This window comes from Melopsittacus undulatus, chromosome Z (genome assembly GCF_012275295.1).
Source record: "Melopsittacus undulatus isolate bMelUnd1 chromosome Z, bMelUnd1.mat.Z, whole genome shotgun sequence".
Lineage (NCBI taxonomy): Eukaryota > Metazoa > Chordata > Aves > Psittaciformes > Psittaculidae > Melopsittacus > Melopsittacus undulatus.
Window position 1 is genome coordinate 80,108,794 of NC_047557.1, and position 20,415 is coordinate 80,129,208.

The following is a 20,415-nucleotide window of genomic DNA, read 5'->3' on the forward strand; positions in this document are numbered from 1 at the left end:
TGAAGACAGTGGCAAAGAAGCCATTCAGAATCTAAATAAACTAATGCAATTAATATAAAACAAGCCCAACCACAGGGTGCTGAAATGCATCACTATTTCACACAGCAAAATATTCACAAAGCAGAAATTTTATATTAAATTGTATAGGCTTTCAGTGCAGAAATCCAATTACTGTTCAGTGCAGAGAAGGGTGGCAGGGTGAGATAAAGGCAGAAAAAGTGAGGTTGGAAAAAGAAAGCTTATCTGTGGAGAATAACAGCTTAAAACCAGTTAGAAGGCTTCAACAGTGCTCTTCTGGCTGGTAATTTCTCTGACCTGCACTATTAAAATATATCTCCTTCTTTTTAAATACATTTGAGCAAAAAGAGCACAAACCATGGGTGTTTTTTTTTCCCGTGTCAACCATTTTATAATTCTGTTCTCTACCACATTTTATTCTTTCTCTTAAGCATCATACCTTCTTTATTCCATACTCAAAAGCCTTCTGTGCCAGTCTCCCAGGTCCCTCTACAGTTTTACCATCATCATTAGGGCCCCAACTTGCACTGTAAATATCCACATGTTCTGGATTGAAACCAATTGAACTGGCTTCAATAGCATCAGTGACTATTCCATCCAGCATTCGTATACCTTAATGAAGAAAAAGAAGCAGACTGTATTTACATTCTGTTCCCTCCTTTGTTAACTGTGAAGTTTCCAGAAAAATTAATAAGTAACTACTGCAAGCACAGCCTACTGCTCTTAATGTAAGCAACATTCATGTCAGTGTGAAACAGTACACTTACCCATTATATGCAGAGCTCAGTGCTCCCTACAAACATTAAAAAAACTCTCTAAAAATCTTAGTTGACTATTATTTACTTCTATCTTTCTACATAAAACCAGCTAATTTTCCTTACTCTTTCTGCTTTTCCCTATTGTATTGAGCTCTTCCTTTACTCTTCCTCTGTGTTAGATCTGTAATAAACTGAAACTGCTAACATATCACTAAAATGAAATAGGTTTTATAACCATTACTTTTATCTCTAAGAGTTCTGAGAATTTTAGTTCAAAGATGTAGTTCCGAATGTTCCGACTAGAACACTTTATCCTCACAGTTATTAACGGTTTTGCTGCCTTTGACGCTGGTATCTCACTAGCTCTTCAATCTTCACCACAAAAAATTCCCACTGTTGTTTACAGACCATTTTTTTCTCTCTTGTATGCAATATCAAGATGCTAGAGACACCTAGCCTTTAACATTTTATTAGGCACTGCATGTTCTAATCTTCTTCAGAGCAAGCCTGATCTCAGCAGTACTTAAAATTCAGTGGCAGACAGAGGTTCATCAGCACTGAAGCTCTGCAGTAGGACTGTTACCTCCACCCAGTGCTGGAGGAGCACAGGGATAGCAGAAGTCTGGCAAAATTCCCACTATGACATGGCTCTCCCAGCAACAGCAGCAATGTAAGAGCCATGGTTGTCAGGATTAAGCCTCTTTTTCAGGCAGTAAAAATGTCTGTGTTCTCTTGAACACAGGAAGTTATTGCTACAGCAGCTACACCATTACTGGCATTGGTAAAATACAAGGATTCATTTTCTAGTGTATTTCACAAAATGGGGATTTCCCCCCCCCACAAAAAGATAGTAGGAAAAATGTGACCAATGTATTAAAAAAAAAAAAGGAGAGAAAAAAAACCATAAACAACTTTGCTCTTGTAGCTCAGTGCCTTGCTATTATTTTCATACTGTAAAGCAGGACTGTAAACATAATCCTTTTCCCATACGCCAGGCCTCTAAGACTCATACTACTTCCAAGATAAAGCTTGGCTTTATTCTTTCATGTTAATTAGTATCAAAACCAGACAAAGGAGTTAATCCACTCAACCACTGCTAATCCACTATCACTCACAAAGCTGGAAAAATAATCAAGGTATATCCATATCTCCTGTGCTTCAGGTACTAAAAATACCACTTACCCTGGATAGGCTTAAACTCATAACATTTTGAATACTCATTTTCCAGTTGGCTCAGAATTGTGAGACACTCTCATAGCAGTGTGTTGTGAGCAAAGATCTGCCTGCATGGAAATATGACTGTGAGCTCTGGGTGTGAGCTTGAAACACATAATGAGGTACTGAAAATGCAGAGTAGTATACAGATATTTCCCACAGAAATAGAGCCAACTCTGAAGATAAATGGTGTAATAAGGGAGAAAGCAAGAACACTGACAACACACTGATGAAAACAGTGCAAGGAAAAAAATACTGTCTTGTCTTTGTGATCGCCAAAAATCCTGCTTGCTTAAGTCAACTCGGGATTTGATGGCTGCAGTGATATTTCCCTAAGCAGATTCAAATTATGTCCTATTGCCTAAACTCTTTTGTATTCTTGCACATGCTTGCTGCCATCATCAGTCCCACAAAATCAAAATCCAAAGCCAAAGTAATTCCAGACACATACATGTATCTGCCTGGCAGAAGGCTATTTTTAGTAACATGTCACTGTGCAGGATCTCTCAGCCCAGTCCTTTGTAAAATGGAGCTTCTTAATCATTTGATTTCCATGGTAGCACCATGGAAATATTGGAGCACAGCGCTATGGTTAGGTACACTTAAAACATATACACCCTGTTTTACTCCAAAAACGATTGACACACATGTATTTCTTAGCACTACACAGAACAAGAAGTGAATATTAAAGGACACTGAAAGGTGTCACTTGGAAAACTGGTATTAAGAGACATTTTTATTTTTTTTTACAGAGTGCAGTGAAAAGCCTATGGAATTCACAGGCACAGAGTACTGAAGAGACTAATCGTGGTTTCAGAATAGATCCAGACATTGATGTTACTAGTGAGAACACTCAGGACTATTAAAGACGGTATTTTCATGGAAAACAAAACATTCTGAAGTGCATGTTTTGTTTTCACCCTTCGAGAGAACGTTAAACTTTGCTGAAGGTTAGAGAACACGGTATTCCACATGTCAGGGTTTCTTTCCCTAAAGCAGCTATTGCTGACTGTCAAAGAGAAGGCATTGACTGTGGACCACTGGATTTATTCAGTACAGCAACTGCTACAAGCAAAGAGACACTTAAAGAAGTCATCCTGAACTAATGCCAAATATAAGTATGTAGTGTGCCATTTCATGGATTAAAAAAAAAATAGCAGGAAAGACTGTGAAGAATTTAATCCTGTATAGCACAGAACATCAAAAAAGCCTTCCAGTGTTTAGCCACTTCAAATTTACATTAATATTTTGAAGACTTCTCCTATCTTCTACTGCTCTTTGAACACATTTTTGTTATGTATCTATCTTAATCAAGCTTGTTGTATATAACAGCTTACAATTTCTGTCAACTTTTCCATTCTTCCTCCTCTGCAGCCCAGGTATAAGCAGCTTTCTGTGTAATTCGGATTCCTGGACTGCTTTTCATCCTATTATTTTCCTGTTCTAGACAAATCACCCTGCATGTATCTGTAGTTTGCATCTGCAAATGAACACAGAGCATATGCAAATAACTGGAAGAATCTTCTCTGTAGATGCAAATGCCTTAAAATATGGGCACAGCGGGAGTTCAGACATCTTTTCAGTTTCATCCATTTTCCCCTGCTTTGAAACCCTGGCGTCTTCCTCTTATGAGTGAGGTATTTTACTTAAACAGAGGATGACAGCATAATGCTTTATGGCAGAGGCAGACCACAAAGCTGACATCTATGACAGCTCAGTAGAGTAAATGGGAACCTACAAGCGTAAGACTGAAATGGTGGAAAGGCAGTTATGGCTGTCAATTGCCACTCATCATCTCTTTGTTTAAAAGGGAAAAAGGGAGTAATGTTAAAACTAGCTCTGTACAAGTATCTTCCTCTGAGCTAAATAACCATTTGCCACTGATGCTTTGATCACAACTATTTCATAGACCTCTAATGGATTAAGCTTTCCGTCACTACTTCAAAAAAAAATTGCAATATTGATGGACAGGCAAGCAAAAATACTTATTTTCAAAATTAACTTAGGATCATAGTAGAGAAGTAAGCTGTTGAAACAAAAACCACAGCAGTTTGAATATCCTTACTGATATGACCTTTCAAATGTAATTGTGTAAACAATACTCTGCAAGCAAGGCCAGGTTGGATGAAGCCTTGGGTGACATGGTTTAGTATGAGGTGTCCCTGCCCATGGTAGGGGCGTTGGAACTAGATGATTTTAAGGTCCTTTCCAACCCTAACTATTCTATGATTCTATGATTCCATGTATAAATTTGTGTATTCTTACTTTCACTCTACTCAATCCTTCTTCCTCAACCCACCTCCTTTCAGGATAAGCAATTGTAAGTGTGTCTATCATTCCTTAAAAGATATAGTCTTATCTCTCGATACAATATTTGCTATTGCTGTTGGGTACAATATAGGTTTTTGCTATCATTGTTATTATTATTACTACTACTACTACTATTATCACCATCATCATCACCACCACCTATATTGTTGTTGCTGTTGCTATATACTCTGCCTACATTCAACTGATAACCAGATTCCAGACAGTGTGCTGCTATTCATGAAACATTTTCATGAAACATTGTCATATAGAGTAACACTCTGCAATAAGGCCAGACTTTGGATTTTGTAGCCTAACACTGCAAGACTGATGTTTTCTGAAAAGGAACAATCATTGGTGTTTCAGATTAACAGTAGGTGAAAATGCTCAGCACTTCACAGGATCTGCCTCGTTTCTGTTCATATTAGGCATCCAATAATTTTTGTTTTCTTACCTCCAACTTTGGAATTATAGGCAACTCCAACTCCACATTTTCTGTTGTTGGCTTGCATGGCAATTTCTCCTGCACACCGTGTTCCATGCCTGAATAAATATAGCAAGAACAAGCAACATCTCATAATATCTCTGTGTAATGTACACAAAGAGTCATCAGTGACCTTGATTTGGTGGAAGTCTTCCTTTAAATGGATGCAATGCAGCTACTGAATAGCTTTTCAGTTGCATCTATGTAATACAAAAATACTTGTTTCTCACAGGCTTCAAGCAACATAACTTCATCTACTTCATGATGAAAGGATCATTGTGAGGAGATGACAAATACCTTATCTAAGACACACTGAAGTCAATAGACCCATTAGATGCCAGTATTTCAGAAACTAAGCTTTTAAAGTATCTTCATCATCGCCAAATTTTTCTTGTAACCAACTACTTTCTATGCAATTCTTTTTTTTTCCATAGGTGATTCTGATGCCACAATACAGAATATCTTCATATAAGTGTAAATTGTAGAAGAGTTGTATTATTTAATAGTACAGACTGTTATTCAATGAAGTGTTGAATGCTTCTAGGCAGAATTCCATTTATTATTAATAAAGATTAGAGGTAAACCAGGTAGATTTAAGAGATAATGTCATCAGAACAACAGGATAATGGGTTCTTTCTCTTAAATAATGCTGTAACAAAGTAGAAATGTCATTTTTGAAATGTCTTATTCATAGGATATTTATCCTTTGATTAATTGCTTGGGGGTTTTCCCCATACACTGATTTATGTTGTGGATGTTACTGTGTTGTCTGAGAGACAATAGGGAACCAGTGCATTAGTTTCCTGATGCATCTGTATTGAGTAGCAGCATTCTGTTTTAGGAAACTGACTTCTTCAAAGTACCAGCTTTTAAAGAAGTCCACTCTCTTCCCTTTCTGATAGACAAAATCCCTCCCTGAAGCACAACAGACATGACTGGATATGACAACCCATCCAGATGTTCCACAGAGTATCAGAAAGATAGCTCTACAGAGGGCATCAGAAAAAATTTCTCTCACCTCGCAGGCCACTCAAGTCCACTAAGTGAGCTGGCTGGCATTTTGTAACCTCCTAGGTTATTACATTGAGGATATTTAGGCTACATCTGGTCTAAATAAAGCTTTCATATGCCTCAGATGAGACAGAAAGATTGTCATGGGAGTGAATGTAACCTACTTCAGTGTCTGACCATGTGTCAAATTCACATGAGATCAGAAGTCTGACTTCACCTGTGGCTGCACCCACTGAGCTAGGAGCTATGCTATCAGTCTAAAAGGTACTGCCAAAACTGGAGTAGAGTGTCCTTGGCTACAACAGCTGACCTGAAGGAATAGGTTCCTTGGTAGATTCCTCTAAGACACAGTCTTTTTCAGAGCCCTTTATAGCATATTGTTCTAAAATTCCTGATGCAAAGCAAAGAACTGAAGTAAAACTCTACTTAGGGAGGTATCATTCCACAGTCACACACAGTGACATGAACAGATAGTTCCCTTCAGTTACAGAAACATGTCAGTAGCTTACCTGACAAAGATATGAAGAAAGTCAGGGTACATCTAGGGAGATTACTAAAACAACAGAGGGAGATTACTAAAACAAAAGAGGTTCCTCCCAAACACCAAGAAACACTTTTTCCACTGCAAGAGTGAGGGAGCACTGGCACAGGTTGCCCAGGAGGTTGTGGAGTCTTCCCTCCTCCTCAGAAATATTCAAAAGCCATATGGATGTGGCCCTGGACAATTGGCTCTAGGTCTCCCTGACTGAGCAGGTTTTGGACCAGATTACCTGCAGATGTCCCTTTGAACTTAAACTATCCTGTGATATTGTTACACAAATTCCTCCTTTTATTATACAATTGTCATAAAGGACATACACAGGTATTCCTGCATTTGCACATTCTAAGAGACAAATTAACACTGTGCTGTTTTGTTCTGTTCATGCAGCTAGAAGATTACTCACTTGTTTTCATTTGTTGGATCATATCTAGGAAAGGGATCGTGATCATTGTCATTGAAATCATAACTTGCCCTTGGATCCTACATGTAATAAAAAGAACAACAGACTTACTTGATTTGGACAACTACAAATGCATTTTAAAATATGTAACAAAATGCGTTCTACAGCCTGTGTTTATTTATCTGGTGTGCCTCATATTGACAGCAATCAAGTTGGTAGAATTTGATGGGCATTAGCAATTCCATAAATTTTTCATGGAGCTTTAACAGACATGCCTGGGAACTAAATCCGCCAACAGAAAATCAAAACAACAAAACAATCACTTCACTATCATTGCTAAGTAACATTCCAGTTCCTGTGACACAGACCAGGTTCCAAATTATGCCTAAGGCAAATATTTCAGTCTCTGTACTGCAGAAGCTGACTTACAGAACAGACAGCAAGATGAGTAAGAGTGTCTGTATATCAAATTTACAGTTGATTAATTTATTCCATAGCATTCTAATGGCCAAACTTACATAGTTAGAGAAGATGTCAGTGTGATTCCACTCCAAGCCATCATCTAATACTGTGATGACAACACCCTTGCCTGTTATTCCTTTCTGCCATACAGGAATAACATGGAGATCCAGTTTGGGCAGGGATGGAGTTATTCTTGTATCTTGCTGGGAGACAGAAAGGATTAAAATACGTCAACGTTTTTATCCACTTACACTACACAGGTCTAAAGCTGTATTTTAAAGACACTCTAAACCATCCCAGCCTGAGCTTGTAGATTTTGCGTGTATTTTGCAATGATAAAATAAAAATTAGTGGTAGCACTGAAGGATTTATGCCCTTAATTAAGATCTATGAAAACCGTCTCTGAACAAAGAGCATCCTGTATTTACTGGGTGTAAGGCAGCAGAAACATGGCAATGGTAAGGATGCACTAATGAACCTTGGAATGCTGAGTTAATAATCAGACCTGCTAATGTTTCTTTTTTTCCCTTGATGAGAAGCCAAGACAGTACTTCATAGTACAGTGAGCTGTGTTTTCTCCAAATGTGTTTTCTTTGACATTCAAGTTTGCCAGAACAAAGCAATTAATGGATAAAACAATTAAAGTAGTCCTTTGATTAGGAACAACTGTGCTGAATCACAACTTTCTGTTTACTATCCTCATTACAGTTCCTGTGGTAAATCAACTGGAAGCATGAATCATCTATAGCCTTCTCTTCCACAGCAAATTCTTTGAAGAGTAGCTCCTACAGGGGTGATTTTTCCTCTTTAATATTAGATGTGCAGTACATACGTTTAATTTAGATTACTTGTTTACAAAACCCATAAAAAACAAAGGTGTAAAAAAAAAGCCATTTTTTTCTGTTTCTTTGTGCGTAATTATATTAGTTGATCACAAGTTATTAATTTCTTTGTTTCCACAGGAATTCTGCATTAAAGTATGAGGCTTAGAAAAATAAATTTATTATGGAAATGACCTTTCTTTCATTTTATGCTTTCTATTCTCACTGCTGCCATTCAGGGAGTTATTTGAGGTTTCACATTTTATTCTCTTGTAGCCATCAAATAATCCTTTTTTCTGGTGATGAGTGAAGGTACACTGAATGACGCTAAAAACTGTTGCAAATCACAATAATAAGGTAATACTAATTTATTTACTACAAAACAAGAAAAGTATTTTGGAAGAAAATATTTAACACATTTATGCATTTAATCAGAAAAAAAAAATCAACCTGCACTGCAAACAAAGGTAAGCATCATGGTTCTGTTTCTCATAAGGGAAAACTCAAGGGAAGAAGTGAAAAACATAGAGAGGTGGAAAAAGGAGCTATGTCTCCTGGAGAATAGGACATTGGTTTTTTTACAATTTGCTCTTCTGCTCTTTGTGTGTGTTTGCATTTATGTCTAACACAGACATCTTTGAAATTTCCTGCTTCCCACTGGAAACAGGCACAGGAGCAAACAGACATTCAGCTTCAAGTAAAAGTTAAATTCTTAATGATAATTCTTTTTATGTTGAAAAGAAGTCTGCAGGAATCTTCATGAAACTATTTTATGCTATGCAGCTTCTAATCTATTTTTCCTAGCTCAAACAGAAGAAAGAAAGGACAAAACATTATATAAACAGCATAGATTTTGGTCTGTTTTCCCTAAGCTGAGCTGAAGAAGAGAAAAATATTTGCAGCCAACTGGGGCACATTTGTGCTTGATCTTTCTTCTTGATTTGTGGCACCCACCTTTGATCCCACCCCTATTCTGAGTGACAGCAATGAAGTCTAGAACAAAGGTACAGCTAGAATGCACAGTGGAAATACAGACTCTCAAAAGAAACCATATAAAACATAAATGGTCAACTGTATTTCTGAGTTGCCAGATGCAAACAAGAATTATAGAACTCAGGAAATTTCTCTTTCTTGAGGTTCTGAACATGTGAGCTGTAGAGACCCACTTCTATGTAAATCCTAGTCCACGAGATTGAAGGTGCCTGTCATATGCATGTGCATACTTTTGTTCTTGTCTGGAGCATGCACTCTGCACTACTAATTTTAATAAAGAAATAAAGAAATATAGAACCTTCAGACATGATAAGGGATGACTAATATGCCAATAGTAAATATTTTTAAATTATCATAAAGGTATCTTTTAACTCCTACGCTTTCTAACATCAACCTCCATCTTAAACAGCTGCCTGAATTGGCTTTGAGAGTCTTTGTACAAATGACACCTCAGGGAAAACAGAAGGTTGCCCAGAAATATTATGTGCAGAAATCTTTCATTTTATAACATATGTTAATGCGAGGGACTCTTCATTTACTCCCTTCACTGTAGTCGCACTCATACTAGTAAAATAAGGCAGCTGATAGCACAACTGAAATTCACCATTCCCCAGTTCCATAGTGAAATAAATTCTTACCAGATACCACTGCTGATTCCACATAGGATCATTGAAAAGATTGTCTGCTGAGTTTCTCACGATGGCACGCTTAGTTCTCTTTTTTTCATATTGCTGCTCCGCCCATGACACCTACAATTATTTGCATAGATATGACAAGTAAGCCTTTATGGGTTATGACTCTTTTAGGGGATAAAGGCTTTCCTCACACAGCAAAATTTTGATGCCTAAAGCAAAATGAGCAATGCTTGATACAGAGAGGTTTGTTTCTATTTTAGCACAGCGTACTTTGGGGAAGAGGATTCAGTGAAATCACAATACTCTCTAGAATCAATTAATAGAAAACCATTTAGTACAAGTGAACAGTAGAACTCCTGTGAGTGCCACACAATACAGGCTTTCATTGCCAAATGTTCAATACGGCTAGAAGGTTATCTAAGCAGTGGTGGTTACTGAAACAAGCAAAACCACAGCCTGCTTCTTTCTCCTACCTACATTTTAAAGCCCATCTATTTCTACTGGGATTTAAAAGGAAAGGAGAAAGATTATGTCTGGCTTTAGTCTAACAATCATAATGATGCTGTTATTCATAGCTCAGCTGGACCTTCAAGTCTCCTTCAAAGTGGTGTTTTGAAGTGTGATCAATTAGTAAGCTATAAATATTGGACTAAATTCATCACAGCAGAGTTCAGCTTCAGGAAAATGAAAGCCATAATGCTTCAGCATGTTTTGCTGCAGCATCAGTACAAGCAGCACAGCATTTGTGCACTCACACAGCAATCTCTAAGCCACTAGGCTGCATTTTAAAAGTGTACCCCACCTAGTTCCCTTGAAGGCATTATTAAACCCAGTCCAAACCAAATTCTGATTCTAATACCTCTTCCATGCTGTGTGCACCTTTTGGAAGTGGGTATAAGATGTTATTAATTGCTAGCACCTGAATGGTCACTCTGATACAGATCAAGTTGGTGCTTTTCATCCCAGCTTCAAAACGAGCAAAGCAAACTCAGATGCACTAGATGGCCAAGTTCCTGCTATAAGCCTAAAGCAGAGGATGACTTGGATTTAACCTTTTGTTTTCAATGTCTGCATAGATTTCATTATTTTTCTTTATGATCCTTACATCTGTCACCATATATGAAACAATAATGAGTAACTCAGAAACTGTAATGATTAAAAATGATACTGATTTGATTAAAACATGATTTCCTACTGAGAGCCTAATGAAAATGCACTACAATAATATAAACCCTTGAAAATGGTAACTACTCCAAGCATGCTTACCGAAAGCTCCTGAATGCTGCTCCCGTTGCTATACATTCAGTGTTAAAGCCCCTATAAACTACAGTTAGTCACAGAGGATGAATATACCAGTGCAAGTATAAACATTTTAAATTGTCCTATTTACACCCAGGGCCACACATACTTGTGAACAGGTTAGACCAATTACCTTTATCACTATTCCCTGCCCACAGCAAAGCTTGGCCTCTTCATCAGTCAACAGTAATTAACAATTGACAACTTCCATGCTTGTTATTTTTTTCAATGTGGACAACTGAACTGAGGGAAATGAGATGAAACTACCAAGCACATATGTCAGACAAACAAGCCAAATGTTTGTCACTCATCAGCTGGGTGAGGTTCCAACCATCCATCTACAGCAAAAGCCAAAGGCCCTGTGCCAAGCTTCCAGTCAAAGATACATAAAGCAGTGAAAATAACCTTGCAGATACCTTGCAAGAAAGTAGACTGTGGAACTATAGCAAATACTGGAAGAAGTTAAGGGAACCAGATAATTATATCCCTTCAATATATTCACAGTCTTTATCTGTTTTACAACAAACACTGGGATATCTATAGGAAGCAAATAAATATTCAGATGAGAGCCAAGTTTTACCCCAGCTTTCACACTTAACATACCGTAAAATTCATGAAGGCGTTACTCAAACAAAAGCACTGTTCCCTTCTCCCTCCCTTTTTAGAGACTGAATTTAAATCTTTTTAAATAGGCAATTACTGAACAAGAACAGCTTTTTGGAGAGGTAGTCATAGCATCACAGAATAGATAAGGTTGGAAAAGACCTTAAGATCATCTAGTTCCAATCCCCCTGTCATGGGCAGGTCCATGTACCCAGTAGTACATGATTGCTTTGTGTTTATATTCTTACGTAATCACATAATTACATCTTGTTTATTCACATAGTTAATTTGCATACTAGTTGGTAAATAAAAGTGAAATTGGAGTACATTTATCAAATCAACTCCAGCACTTTCAAACTCTGGTTTTGAATCTGAGTACGTAAGTCTGCAATAATGTTTGGCAGTAACGTGTGTAACAAAATCACTTCCATTCTGCTTATGGCATTAGAATTTGGTATATTAAACTCAGTCATGCTTCCCTCTTACAGAGATAGATTTGATATAGTTAATCTGAAAAAGGAAGGAACTGGAACCAAAACTGTTCTTGAACATTGCACTATGACCACATTGAACATCTGGTCATGGGTGTGGCTATAAGGCAGAATTTACACTAAAGCTGTGGTCTTGAGCATCCTCAGTTTAGAGCAATTTCACCAGGAAGATTTTAACTGTTAAACCAATGTTTGCATGTATACATAGATGGGAGTGTACCATTTTGAAGCAGAGCAGGCAAATAACCCATCTCACCCCCTCCTTTAATTCTTCTAGCTACATATAGAATATTTTTTCCTAGATGACACTTGCCTCTAAAACCTCCATATAACCAATTACTCGTCAAATGGTTTGTCCTTATATGATAAATTGCTGGTTTTCACAACTGGGTTATTACTTCATGTTTTGGGCTATCCGTATTTTTACAATCACTGCTACAATAATGCTGATTTGAAATTAAAATTTGATTGTTCTGAAATTTTCCAGAAACTGGTTTTAAGAGGAGTTGATGGCATTCTGGTCCATTCTTTAAATCTAATACCCACCCCAGGTTTTCAGTATGCTTACAAACAGACATGCTTCTCTCCTAAATAAAGTCAGATAACTGGGGTGCCTACTGCACCAGTGCAGATCCTTAGATCCCTGGCTCTTCACTGTGCCTGTTCTCTGACTGCCATGGGATCCCACTGTACCTAAAGACTGCAAGTCTAGAATGTGTGATGGATTCTTTGAGAGGAGGTTTTAGGTTGTCACAGAAGCGATTCCAGCAAAACCTCAGCCCATTTCCCCTACTTTATTTTTTTGTTATTTAATATTCAATCACTTCAAATCAAATGTATTCCCATGGTAATTGCTCAGGCATGGCCTGATTAAACTTACTGCATCCATCGATTTTTCCTTTGAATCAAGCCTTGTGGTTGGTTGTATTTTCATCAGTAACAGACAAACATCTGAAATTCCAAGCCTCTGCATTGCTGCATATTTTAAATCTTAATTTAGAAAGCACTAGCAAAAAATACAGTAAGAGAGGGTCAGACCTTGCCTGTTAATGACAGAATAATAAAGTATTATTCAGCTCGAATATGCATGTCTGAATAGCTTAGACTTGCAAAACAAGGAAAGCCTGCTTGTGACCTCATCGTAAAGCTAGCAATAAGGAGACAAGAATAAACACAGAGCATGACAAGAAGTAAATGTAACTCACCCGGTCATCATCAGAAAGTCTTTTGGTGATAAGAACGGCACTTCTTCGAGACCGCCTTGGATGGCTTTTATGTCTGAACAGGTAGTGATTTTTGAGTGATCCGATCTGTAAGTCACAGGTGTACTTTAACTAACAAGAGGTATTTCCAATACTGCAAAAAAGTACCAACAATTGCAACCTGACCAAATTCATTGTGCTTCAAAGACAAAAGAGCAAGAAACAAGCATCTGGAGAAGACAAGGCTGAGTGGAGACCTCATAGCAGCCTTCCAGTATCTGAAAGGGCTCTATAAGGGATGCTGGGGAAGGACTATTCATTAGAGACTGTCGTGATAGGGCAAAGGGTAACAGGTTAAAACTTGAACAGGGGAAGTTTAGATGGATATAAGGAAGAAGTTCTTTATTGTAAGGGTGGTGAGGCACTGGAATGGGTTGCCCAAGGAAGTTGTGAATGCCCCATCCCTGGCAGTGTTCAAGGTCAGGTTGGACAGAGCCTTGGGTGGCATGGTTTAGTGTGAGATTTTCCTGCCCATGGCAGGGGGGATGGAACTAGATGATCTTAAGGTCCTTTCCAACCCTAACCATTCTATGATTCTACTCTAATCTAAACTAAAAATCACTCTTCAAGTATTGAGTGTTTATCACAGACTGTGTGCTGCTAGAAGAAGCATTTGAGCTAGTGAGGTAGCAGTCATTACTACTACAGTACTTTGTAATGTAGTTACTTGTAGTAGTGACCAGTATGGACATACTTTGTCATGGACATACCTTGACATGGCCACATTTCAAAGAACAGGTTTTAACGTAATCACACACCAGTTTCAGCTGCTGAACAGGTGTAAAAAACACCGCGTGGCTTCAGAAGCCTCACTGCAAGATTGATTCGTACAGGCATATTCCAAACAAGCATTTTGACAGGCACAGTACCCGCTCGCACGCAAATGTGGGTTTAAACATCCCTCTTCCCCGAGCAGTGCAGTTTGAAATCGGTAGGGGCAAATCCCCTCGCTCCAAAGGCGGAAAGGCCAACCCCACGGCGGTGCGATCACACCCCAGGTTTGAGCAGGGCTATGCCCGCTCGCCCTCCCGGAGGGAATGGGCTGCCCTGAGGCACACGGCCCGCTCGGGCAGAGGCTGCTCCGCCTCTCCCAGCCTGCTACCGGCACAGGGCCGTGGATCGGCGGCCGGTAGCAGGGTCCCCAACGCTCCCAGACTCGCTGCCCGGCGCACGACCCCCACCTGGGGGCCGGGGTGTGGGGGGATACGGGACTATCACCTAAAGGCGGGTACTCATCCTTGACAACGCTGACGTCACAGCATCCCAAAAAAGCGCCGGGAGGGCTTCATGGAGAAGAGACCCACGATGGCGACGGAGCCTCCGGGATGGGTTGCCCGCGGCCTCCTTTTGCCAGAACTCCCGGCGGGGAGCAGGGGTGCACTGCGCGGTTCCTTCAGCAAGAGCCGGGGTGCTCTGCCCAATCTCCTCAAGGAGGACTGGGGTGCACTGCCCGGTTCCCTCAAGGAGAGACGAGGTGCCCTGCCCGACCCTGCCCAGTCCCTCGGGGAGAGCAGAGTCTCCCTGCCTGACTCTCCCCGCTTTCCTCAGGGAGAGCCCGACCCTGCCCGGCCCCTTCAGGAACAGCAGTACCCGGCTGGGCTCCGCTATCGCGGGGCTCCTCGCCCTGGTGGACCCGGGTCCAGGAAGGGGAGGCGGGGGTAGAACGCACTGCAAACTCCCCGGAGCCTTGCGAACAGCCGCCAGGCGCAAGTTTCGGTGCGGCTCGGAGGAAGGGACGGAGAAAGGGAAGGATGGAGAAAAGGAGGGACTGAGGGGAACCCGGCGCGGGGCAGCCCGCCTGTGTGCGCAGCCGTACCTGCCCCACGAGGTCGTAGTTCAGCTCCTCTGCGATGGCTCTGGCGGCGGCGTGGCCCGCCGGGACCTCCGCTGCCCATTCGTTGAGGAACTGGCGCTCAGTGCCGCCGCCGCGGGGCAGGCAGCAGACGGCCATCAGCACCACTGCCAAGCACCGGCCGGCCCAGCGGCGCCGGTCCATGGCCGCGGGGCGCGGCGGCGGCGGGGCGATGTGTTGCTAAGCGAGCGCCGGGATAGGGGTCTCCGCCTGCTGCCTCCCTGCTGCCTGCTGGCGCGGCTGCCAGGGGCTGCGCGGCACCCAGACCCTCTGGAGTCGGAATGGAAATGAGTGTTTACACGTCAAAACGACGACAGACATCCTGACGTCAAGTGTACCTGGCCCCCGAACCGGGAGGGGGGTGGTAATTCCCGGGAGGGGCGGGCGGCGTGCGCGGAAGCGAGCGGGCGGGACGCGGGCGGGCGGTGGAGGACGGCCTATTCGCTGCGGCTTGCGGCCCCTCTGGGACGGGGGTCGTGGCCCTGGAGGCAGTACGATAGGTGCCGCTCCGCCGTGCCCTACCCTGGCGGCAGTGGGCTATGAGGGGCTGCTGGAGCGAGTTCCCGACCCTCCCCCTGCAGCTGTCCCTCTCTCCCTTCTCACTCCCGGCGCAAGGGCAGAGCAAGCCCTCTTCTTTCCGATCCATCCCATCACTCGGGACGTGCACGATGGACGCGCTGCATCCCCTGGTACTTGCGACCCCATCGTAAGTATGCGGTATTCACTGGCACCGCTACCATGGCTGGTTATGTAACGGGCACCGCCACCCCGAACTACAGTCACTCGCTCTAAAATTATATTAAATTAACTTTTTTCTTAAAAAAGGAATAAAAAAATCTCTTTTCAATCACATCCAGTGGTCTGCACGTTGCACTTTCTAATCAAACGCTGCAGTTTGACCAAGACTCAATCATTTCCATGTTTTTATTTTGCATCTGCATTTCCCTAGCTCCTTTCTGTCTCGCTGAGCTTTACCACTAACATTACATTGACTTTTCCCACATGTAAAAAACCTGCCTCTTAAAAATTCCCTGATGCGCCCTAAATGCTCTAGCCTCTGCCTCCGAAATACACCCTCTTAAAGCTTTGGGTCATAGTTAACTGTATTTCACTGCTCAATTCACCCAACTTTTAAACTTCAGTTATTATGATATTCAAGTCAGATGTACTTCTATGTGATCTACATCCTGATAAGAACCTCTTTGCATCTGGTGGGGAATTGCTACTAAATCAGCTCTTCTGATGCATAGCAGCTGGGTGGGAATCATTACATTTTCCGAGCTGAACTGCCTTCTTGCAGATCAAACGCAAAACATTTCCCTGCACATAAGTTAGGTGTCCATCAATACAGTAAGACTGAGTATGAAATCCTAACTCACAAAGGCCTGTAGCCACTGGCTGCAGGAGTGCCACATGTGAAACTTCTCAGTCCCAATATTGACGTAACAAGGTTGTAAATCACCAGTGTATTACAGCAGCATAAATGAACCCAAATCAGAATACATGGGGCAGGAGTTTTTCTCAAATCCCATACTGCTTCAGCAAGTGTAAATATACATATACATCAATATACATATCTCCACTGTTTATGTTCTGGATAACTCCTTAGCACGTTTAGCTTGCAGGGGTACTTTGAAGAACTTTTTATTTATTTGGTGACTTGGTCTGCTACATCTGGATGAAAATCATATTGAAAATGTCCTTACACACACCATGTGAAAACTTACTTCCATTACAGCCAAAGGCAGTGTTCCAGCTCTCTCATGCCTAGGAGTTTAACTTACTGGGTTTTATTTCCTTGTCAAAAGGCCTGTAAAGGTTTCAGGCCACAGCTGTGTTTCTGTACCTGCATTTCTGATCCTGCCCACTGGAGAGGGAGGCAGACCGGCTTTGAAAAGCCAAGCACTTAAACAAAACACCATGTTTCCTTGCTCGTTATTTGGGCTAACACATTTTAAAACTAGCAATTCTTATTCAAAGCTCAAGTCCATCTTCTTGAGCCCAACTCTCCACTTCAGCTTTGTGGCATTGTTCTGGACAGCGACTCCTGACTGCTGTGGGACTTGGTGCAGGGAGAGGGCTGTATGCAAACAGGGTCCTGGGAAGAGCAGCAGGGGCTGAGCTGGCTTGGGAACTGCTCTCTGCAGCTGGTACCATGCAGCTTCACCACGTCCACACCATGCACAAATCCATCCAATCAGTCAGAACCATGCAGTCAGGTGAAATCTGCCATGTGGGAGAAGGCTGAGGATTTCAAAAGCTTCACTGCCTCTGAATGGCAGGTGGTACCCTGAGAAATACACCAATTACAAAGTGGGAAACACAGGCATGAAACCCTGCTACTGGTGAAGTGACAAAGCTGTCACTGAAATTAAAGCAGTGCAGAAGGAAATAATGTTGCATTCCTTCATCTTTGTGCACATTGTAGAAGAGGATTAATTGTCTTCATTGCTGAAGCAAATAATGAAAGAGCAGAGATAAACAGGAACAGAGCATAAGGAAAACCAAAGGAAGGTAAAAGAACCCTTAAGTTTATCTGCAGAAAAAAAAAATCAAAATATTTCAGGGGAATGCCATTATTTTATCATCTTTTTTTTTTTTATTAAGAAGGGTATTATATAGTCACATTTCATTTTGAATCAGTAACAAGATAAAAGCCAGGGAGCACTTCATGTCACTTCATAAAGGGAAATCAACCCACTTGATTTTTAAAAATGAAACTAAGCATTTTTTTCTTTAACCACAGGGCTTTCTTTCAACATGTATCCTGAATTAGGTTAAAATATTGGTCGTTCTTGGCAGGTAAACAACAGGTCCTCACCTTGAAAGCCAGAAGAGGCATGTTTATGAAGCAGCAGGAATATGGCCTGAACACATTACTGCGTCCCTGTACTCTGCTGCTGAGTTGTCAGAGAGAGATGGGACTAGGTCTCAGTGCTCGGTATCTTCTACCACTACAGAGAGCTGGAGCAGAGACCTGTCCTCTGCAAGCTCAGAAAGAAATAGTGATGCAGAGGCAGGGACACTTGTTTGGGAGATCAATGCACAAGGATCAAAGATCAGCCCAATCCTAGATTAAGTGTTTTGGCTACTGCATTTCATGACTTGAGGGTGGCTCTCAGGCTGTTCTGCTGGCTGGGTGTGCATGGAGCAGCTTCTGGGTCAGGCCCAATGCTGGTTTTGCAGAACACGACTTCTACCCTGACTGCTGAGGAGCTGCTCTTACCCTTATGGGGGATAGCACATCTTCTTGTCCTTCTTTCATTCCTCCTCAAACTACATTCACTTAGAAGAGCAATACGTCACAGAAAACCTGTTATATAAACTGACCTCTGATATTTCTGCCTGTGTGCCATTATAAAATCCACCCATTATTAACACTGCAACGTCAGTAGATCTTACACAGCTGTCAGGAGCTGAATGCTTTTGAAAGATAAAACTTCAGGTTGTAAAGTATAAAGCCAACTGATTTTCAGGTTTCAATATGATTTTACTGATTCTACTGTTTGAAAGGTACTATTTGGGAATGTTAACCCTTTAAATGGGAATTTGTGTCATATGTAGCTTTAATTCACCAAGTCGTAGCACTACACTTTAGAATGAGAGTAATTGGAAATGCAGTTTGATGTCTAAAGTGGATGTGGTAGCTGCTGTAGTTTAATTACTTAAATACTAAAATGGGCTGTGCTGCTTATATGTAATTTGGTGGTGGACCAAAGAACTGTCTTGAAACCCCCTCTTTTTTGGTAAGACTATTTCTTTTTCTGTAGGAGCCAAAACTGCAAAGTAATTGAAGGATAGTATAAAAGGAGCCATATGTGTAGGCAATCACAGAGAACATGGGAAACACCTGTTTTTCCATCAATTACTGCCTGCAAACTAGCAGGCATGTTTATTTTGAGGGCATTACATTTGCCTGGGTAATAGCGCGTGACACATTTTCAGTTTTGTGGCAGATGAACACTGAGAACAACTAATCATATCTGTATAAATGAAACACAAACATGACCTCCAAGCCATACGTATGCTTAAATAGGGGCCTAATGACACAAGCCATTGCCTGTGCACACTCTCAGGCGAGCAGGAAGCAGTTGGTGAACAACTGTCCGTTTGTAGCAACCTGGCTAATTCTGTTTACTCTATAGCTGAACCTAATTCAAACAAAAAGCCTGGAAAATGCATTGCCAGGAGTGTTGGAGAGGTGGAAAAGCACAGAAAAAACCAGCAATAATGCCATTACTTAGAAGAGACAAAGTCCGTCCCTGAAAGTATTTTACTGCTGGCATTAGAAAGAGGCACAATTGCACTGTTTGCTCATAATTTAGATAACAGAGGTGATCAAAGAAAGGAAATATTTTAGGGGAACGTTTTATCATCTTCAGCTACATAGATATAACCTCCAACATTTATAAATTCTACATCTTTATAATATTTTACTTACAGTAAAGGACTTTATTGTCCTGTATTGCAAGCTTTTCCCTAAGGGAGGACGAATAAATGCATGAATCATTGATGTATTTTAATAACAGCACAAATAGCATTGATGAAAACACTTCTGAGAAAATTACTATTTTCATTACATGTTCAATTTAAAGGGGGTGGTTTTGTAGAAGTCATTTTAGAAGGCTAAGTACACTGATTAATTATTTTTAAATGGCTCCTATACAGTGTTCTTCCTCTTCATGTTCCATTTCAGGTGTGATGAAAAAGAGAAAAGACTGGATAGTACAGAGAGCATGAATATAGAAGAGTAAAAATACATGGGAAAGCAGATTAAACCCCACCCAGAGCTATATAAAAGCCCTGTAAAAGAATTCTCTCTTTCCTTTTTTTTTTGTACTTATGAGTAAGTAATATAAAGTGACAATAAATGGTGATTTCAGGTAAAAATTTCCTGTGTTAGAAAAGAGTAATCTCACCAAAGAAAACTGAGGAACTAAGTTAAAGTGCTTTCTACCAAAGTCAGCATCAGCTCCATAATGTACACATGAAAGCAAAAAGAATCATAAAACAGAGTAGAAAAATGGAATAGTTTCAGTTGGAAAAAACCTTCAAGCTCATCAAGTCCAACAATTAACTGGCAAGGCCACCACTAAACCGTGCTTCCAAGTGCCATGTCTACATGTCTTTTAAATGCCTCTAGGGATGGTGACTCTACCACTTCCCTTGGAAGCCTGTTCTGGTACTTGACAATCCTTTCAGTGGCAAGTAATGGCTGAAGTTAGGCTTTCAGACTATTGCAGAAGATAGCTGTGCCTGTATC

The 20,415-nt window shown here is 40.9% G+C and overlaps 1 protein-coding gene across 2 annotated transcripts in view; it reads right to left on the minus strand.

Annotated features, from left to right (window-relative positions):
- Window positions 1-15,476, minus strand: part of PCSK1 (proprotein convertase subtilisin/kexin type 1) — a 32,020-nt gene extending 16,544 nt beyond the window's left edge. The window contains exons 1-7 of one of the 2 annotated variants that reach the window (XM_034072877.1): window positions 15,117-15,476; window positions 13,244-13,348; window positions 9,649-9,759; window positions 7,253-7,399; window positions 6,738-6,814; window positions 4,753-4,841; window positions 458-630 (exon numbers count right to left, since the gene is read on the minus strand). In XM_034072877.1, coding sequence (XP_033928768.1) covers window positions 458-630; window positions 4,753-4,841; window positions 6,738-6,814; window positions 7,253-7,399; window positions 9,649-9,759; window positions 13,244-13,348; window positions 15,117-15,296 — 882 coding nt within the window. In that variant the 5' untranslated portion in view covers window positions 15,297-15,476. Of the gene's footprint in view, window positions 1-457; window positions 631-4,752; window positions 4,842-6,737; window positions 6,815-7,252; window positions 7,400-9,648; window positions 9,760-13,243; window positions 13,349-14,518; window positions 15,034-15,116 lie in introns of those variants that run through there. The other variant, XM_031051823.2, reaches the window with a different exon arrangement.
- Between the last annotated feature and the right edge of the window lie 4,939 nt (window positions 15,477-20,415).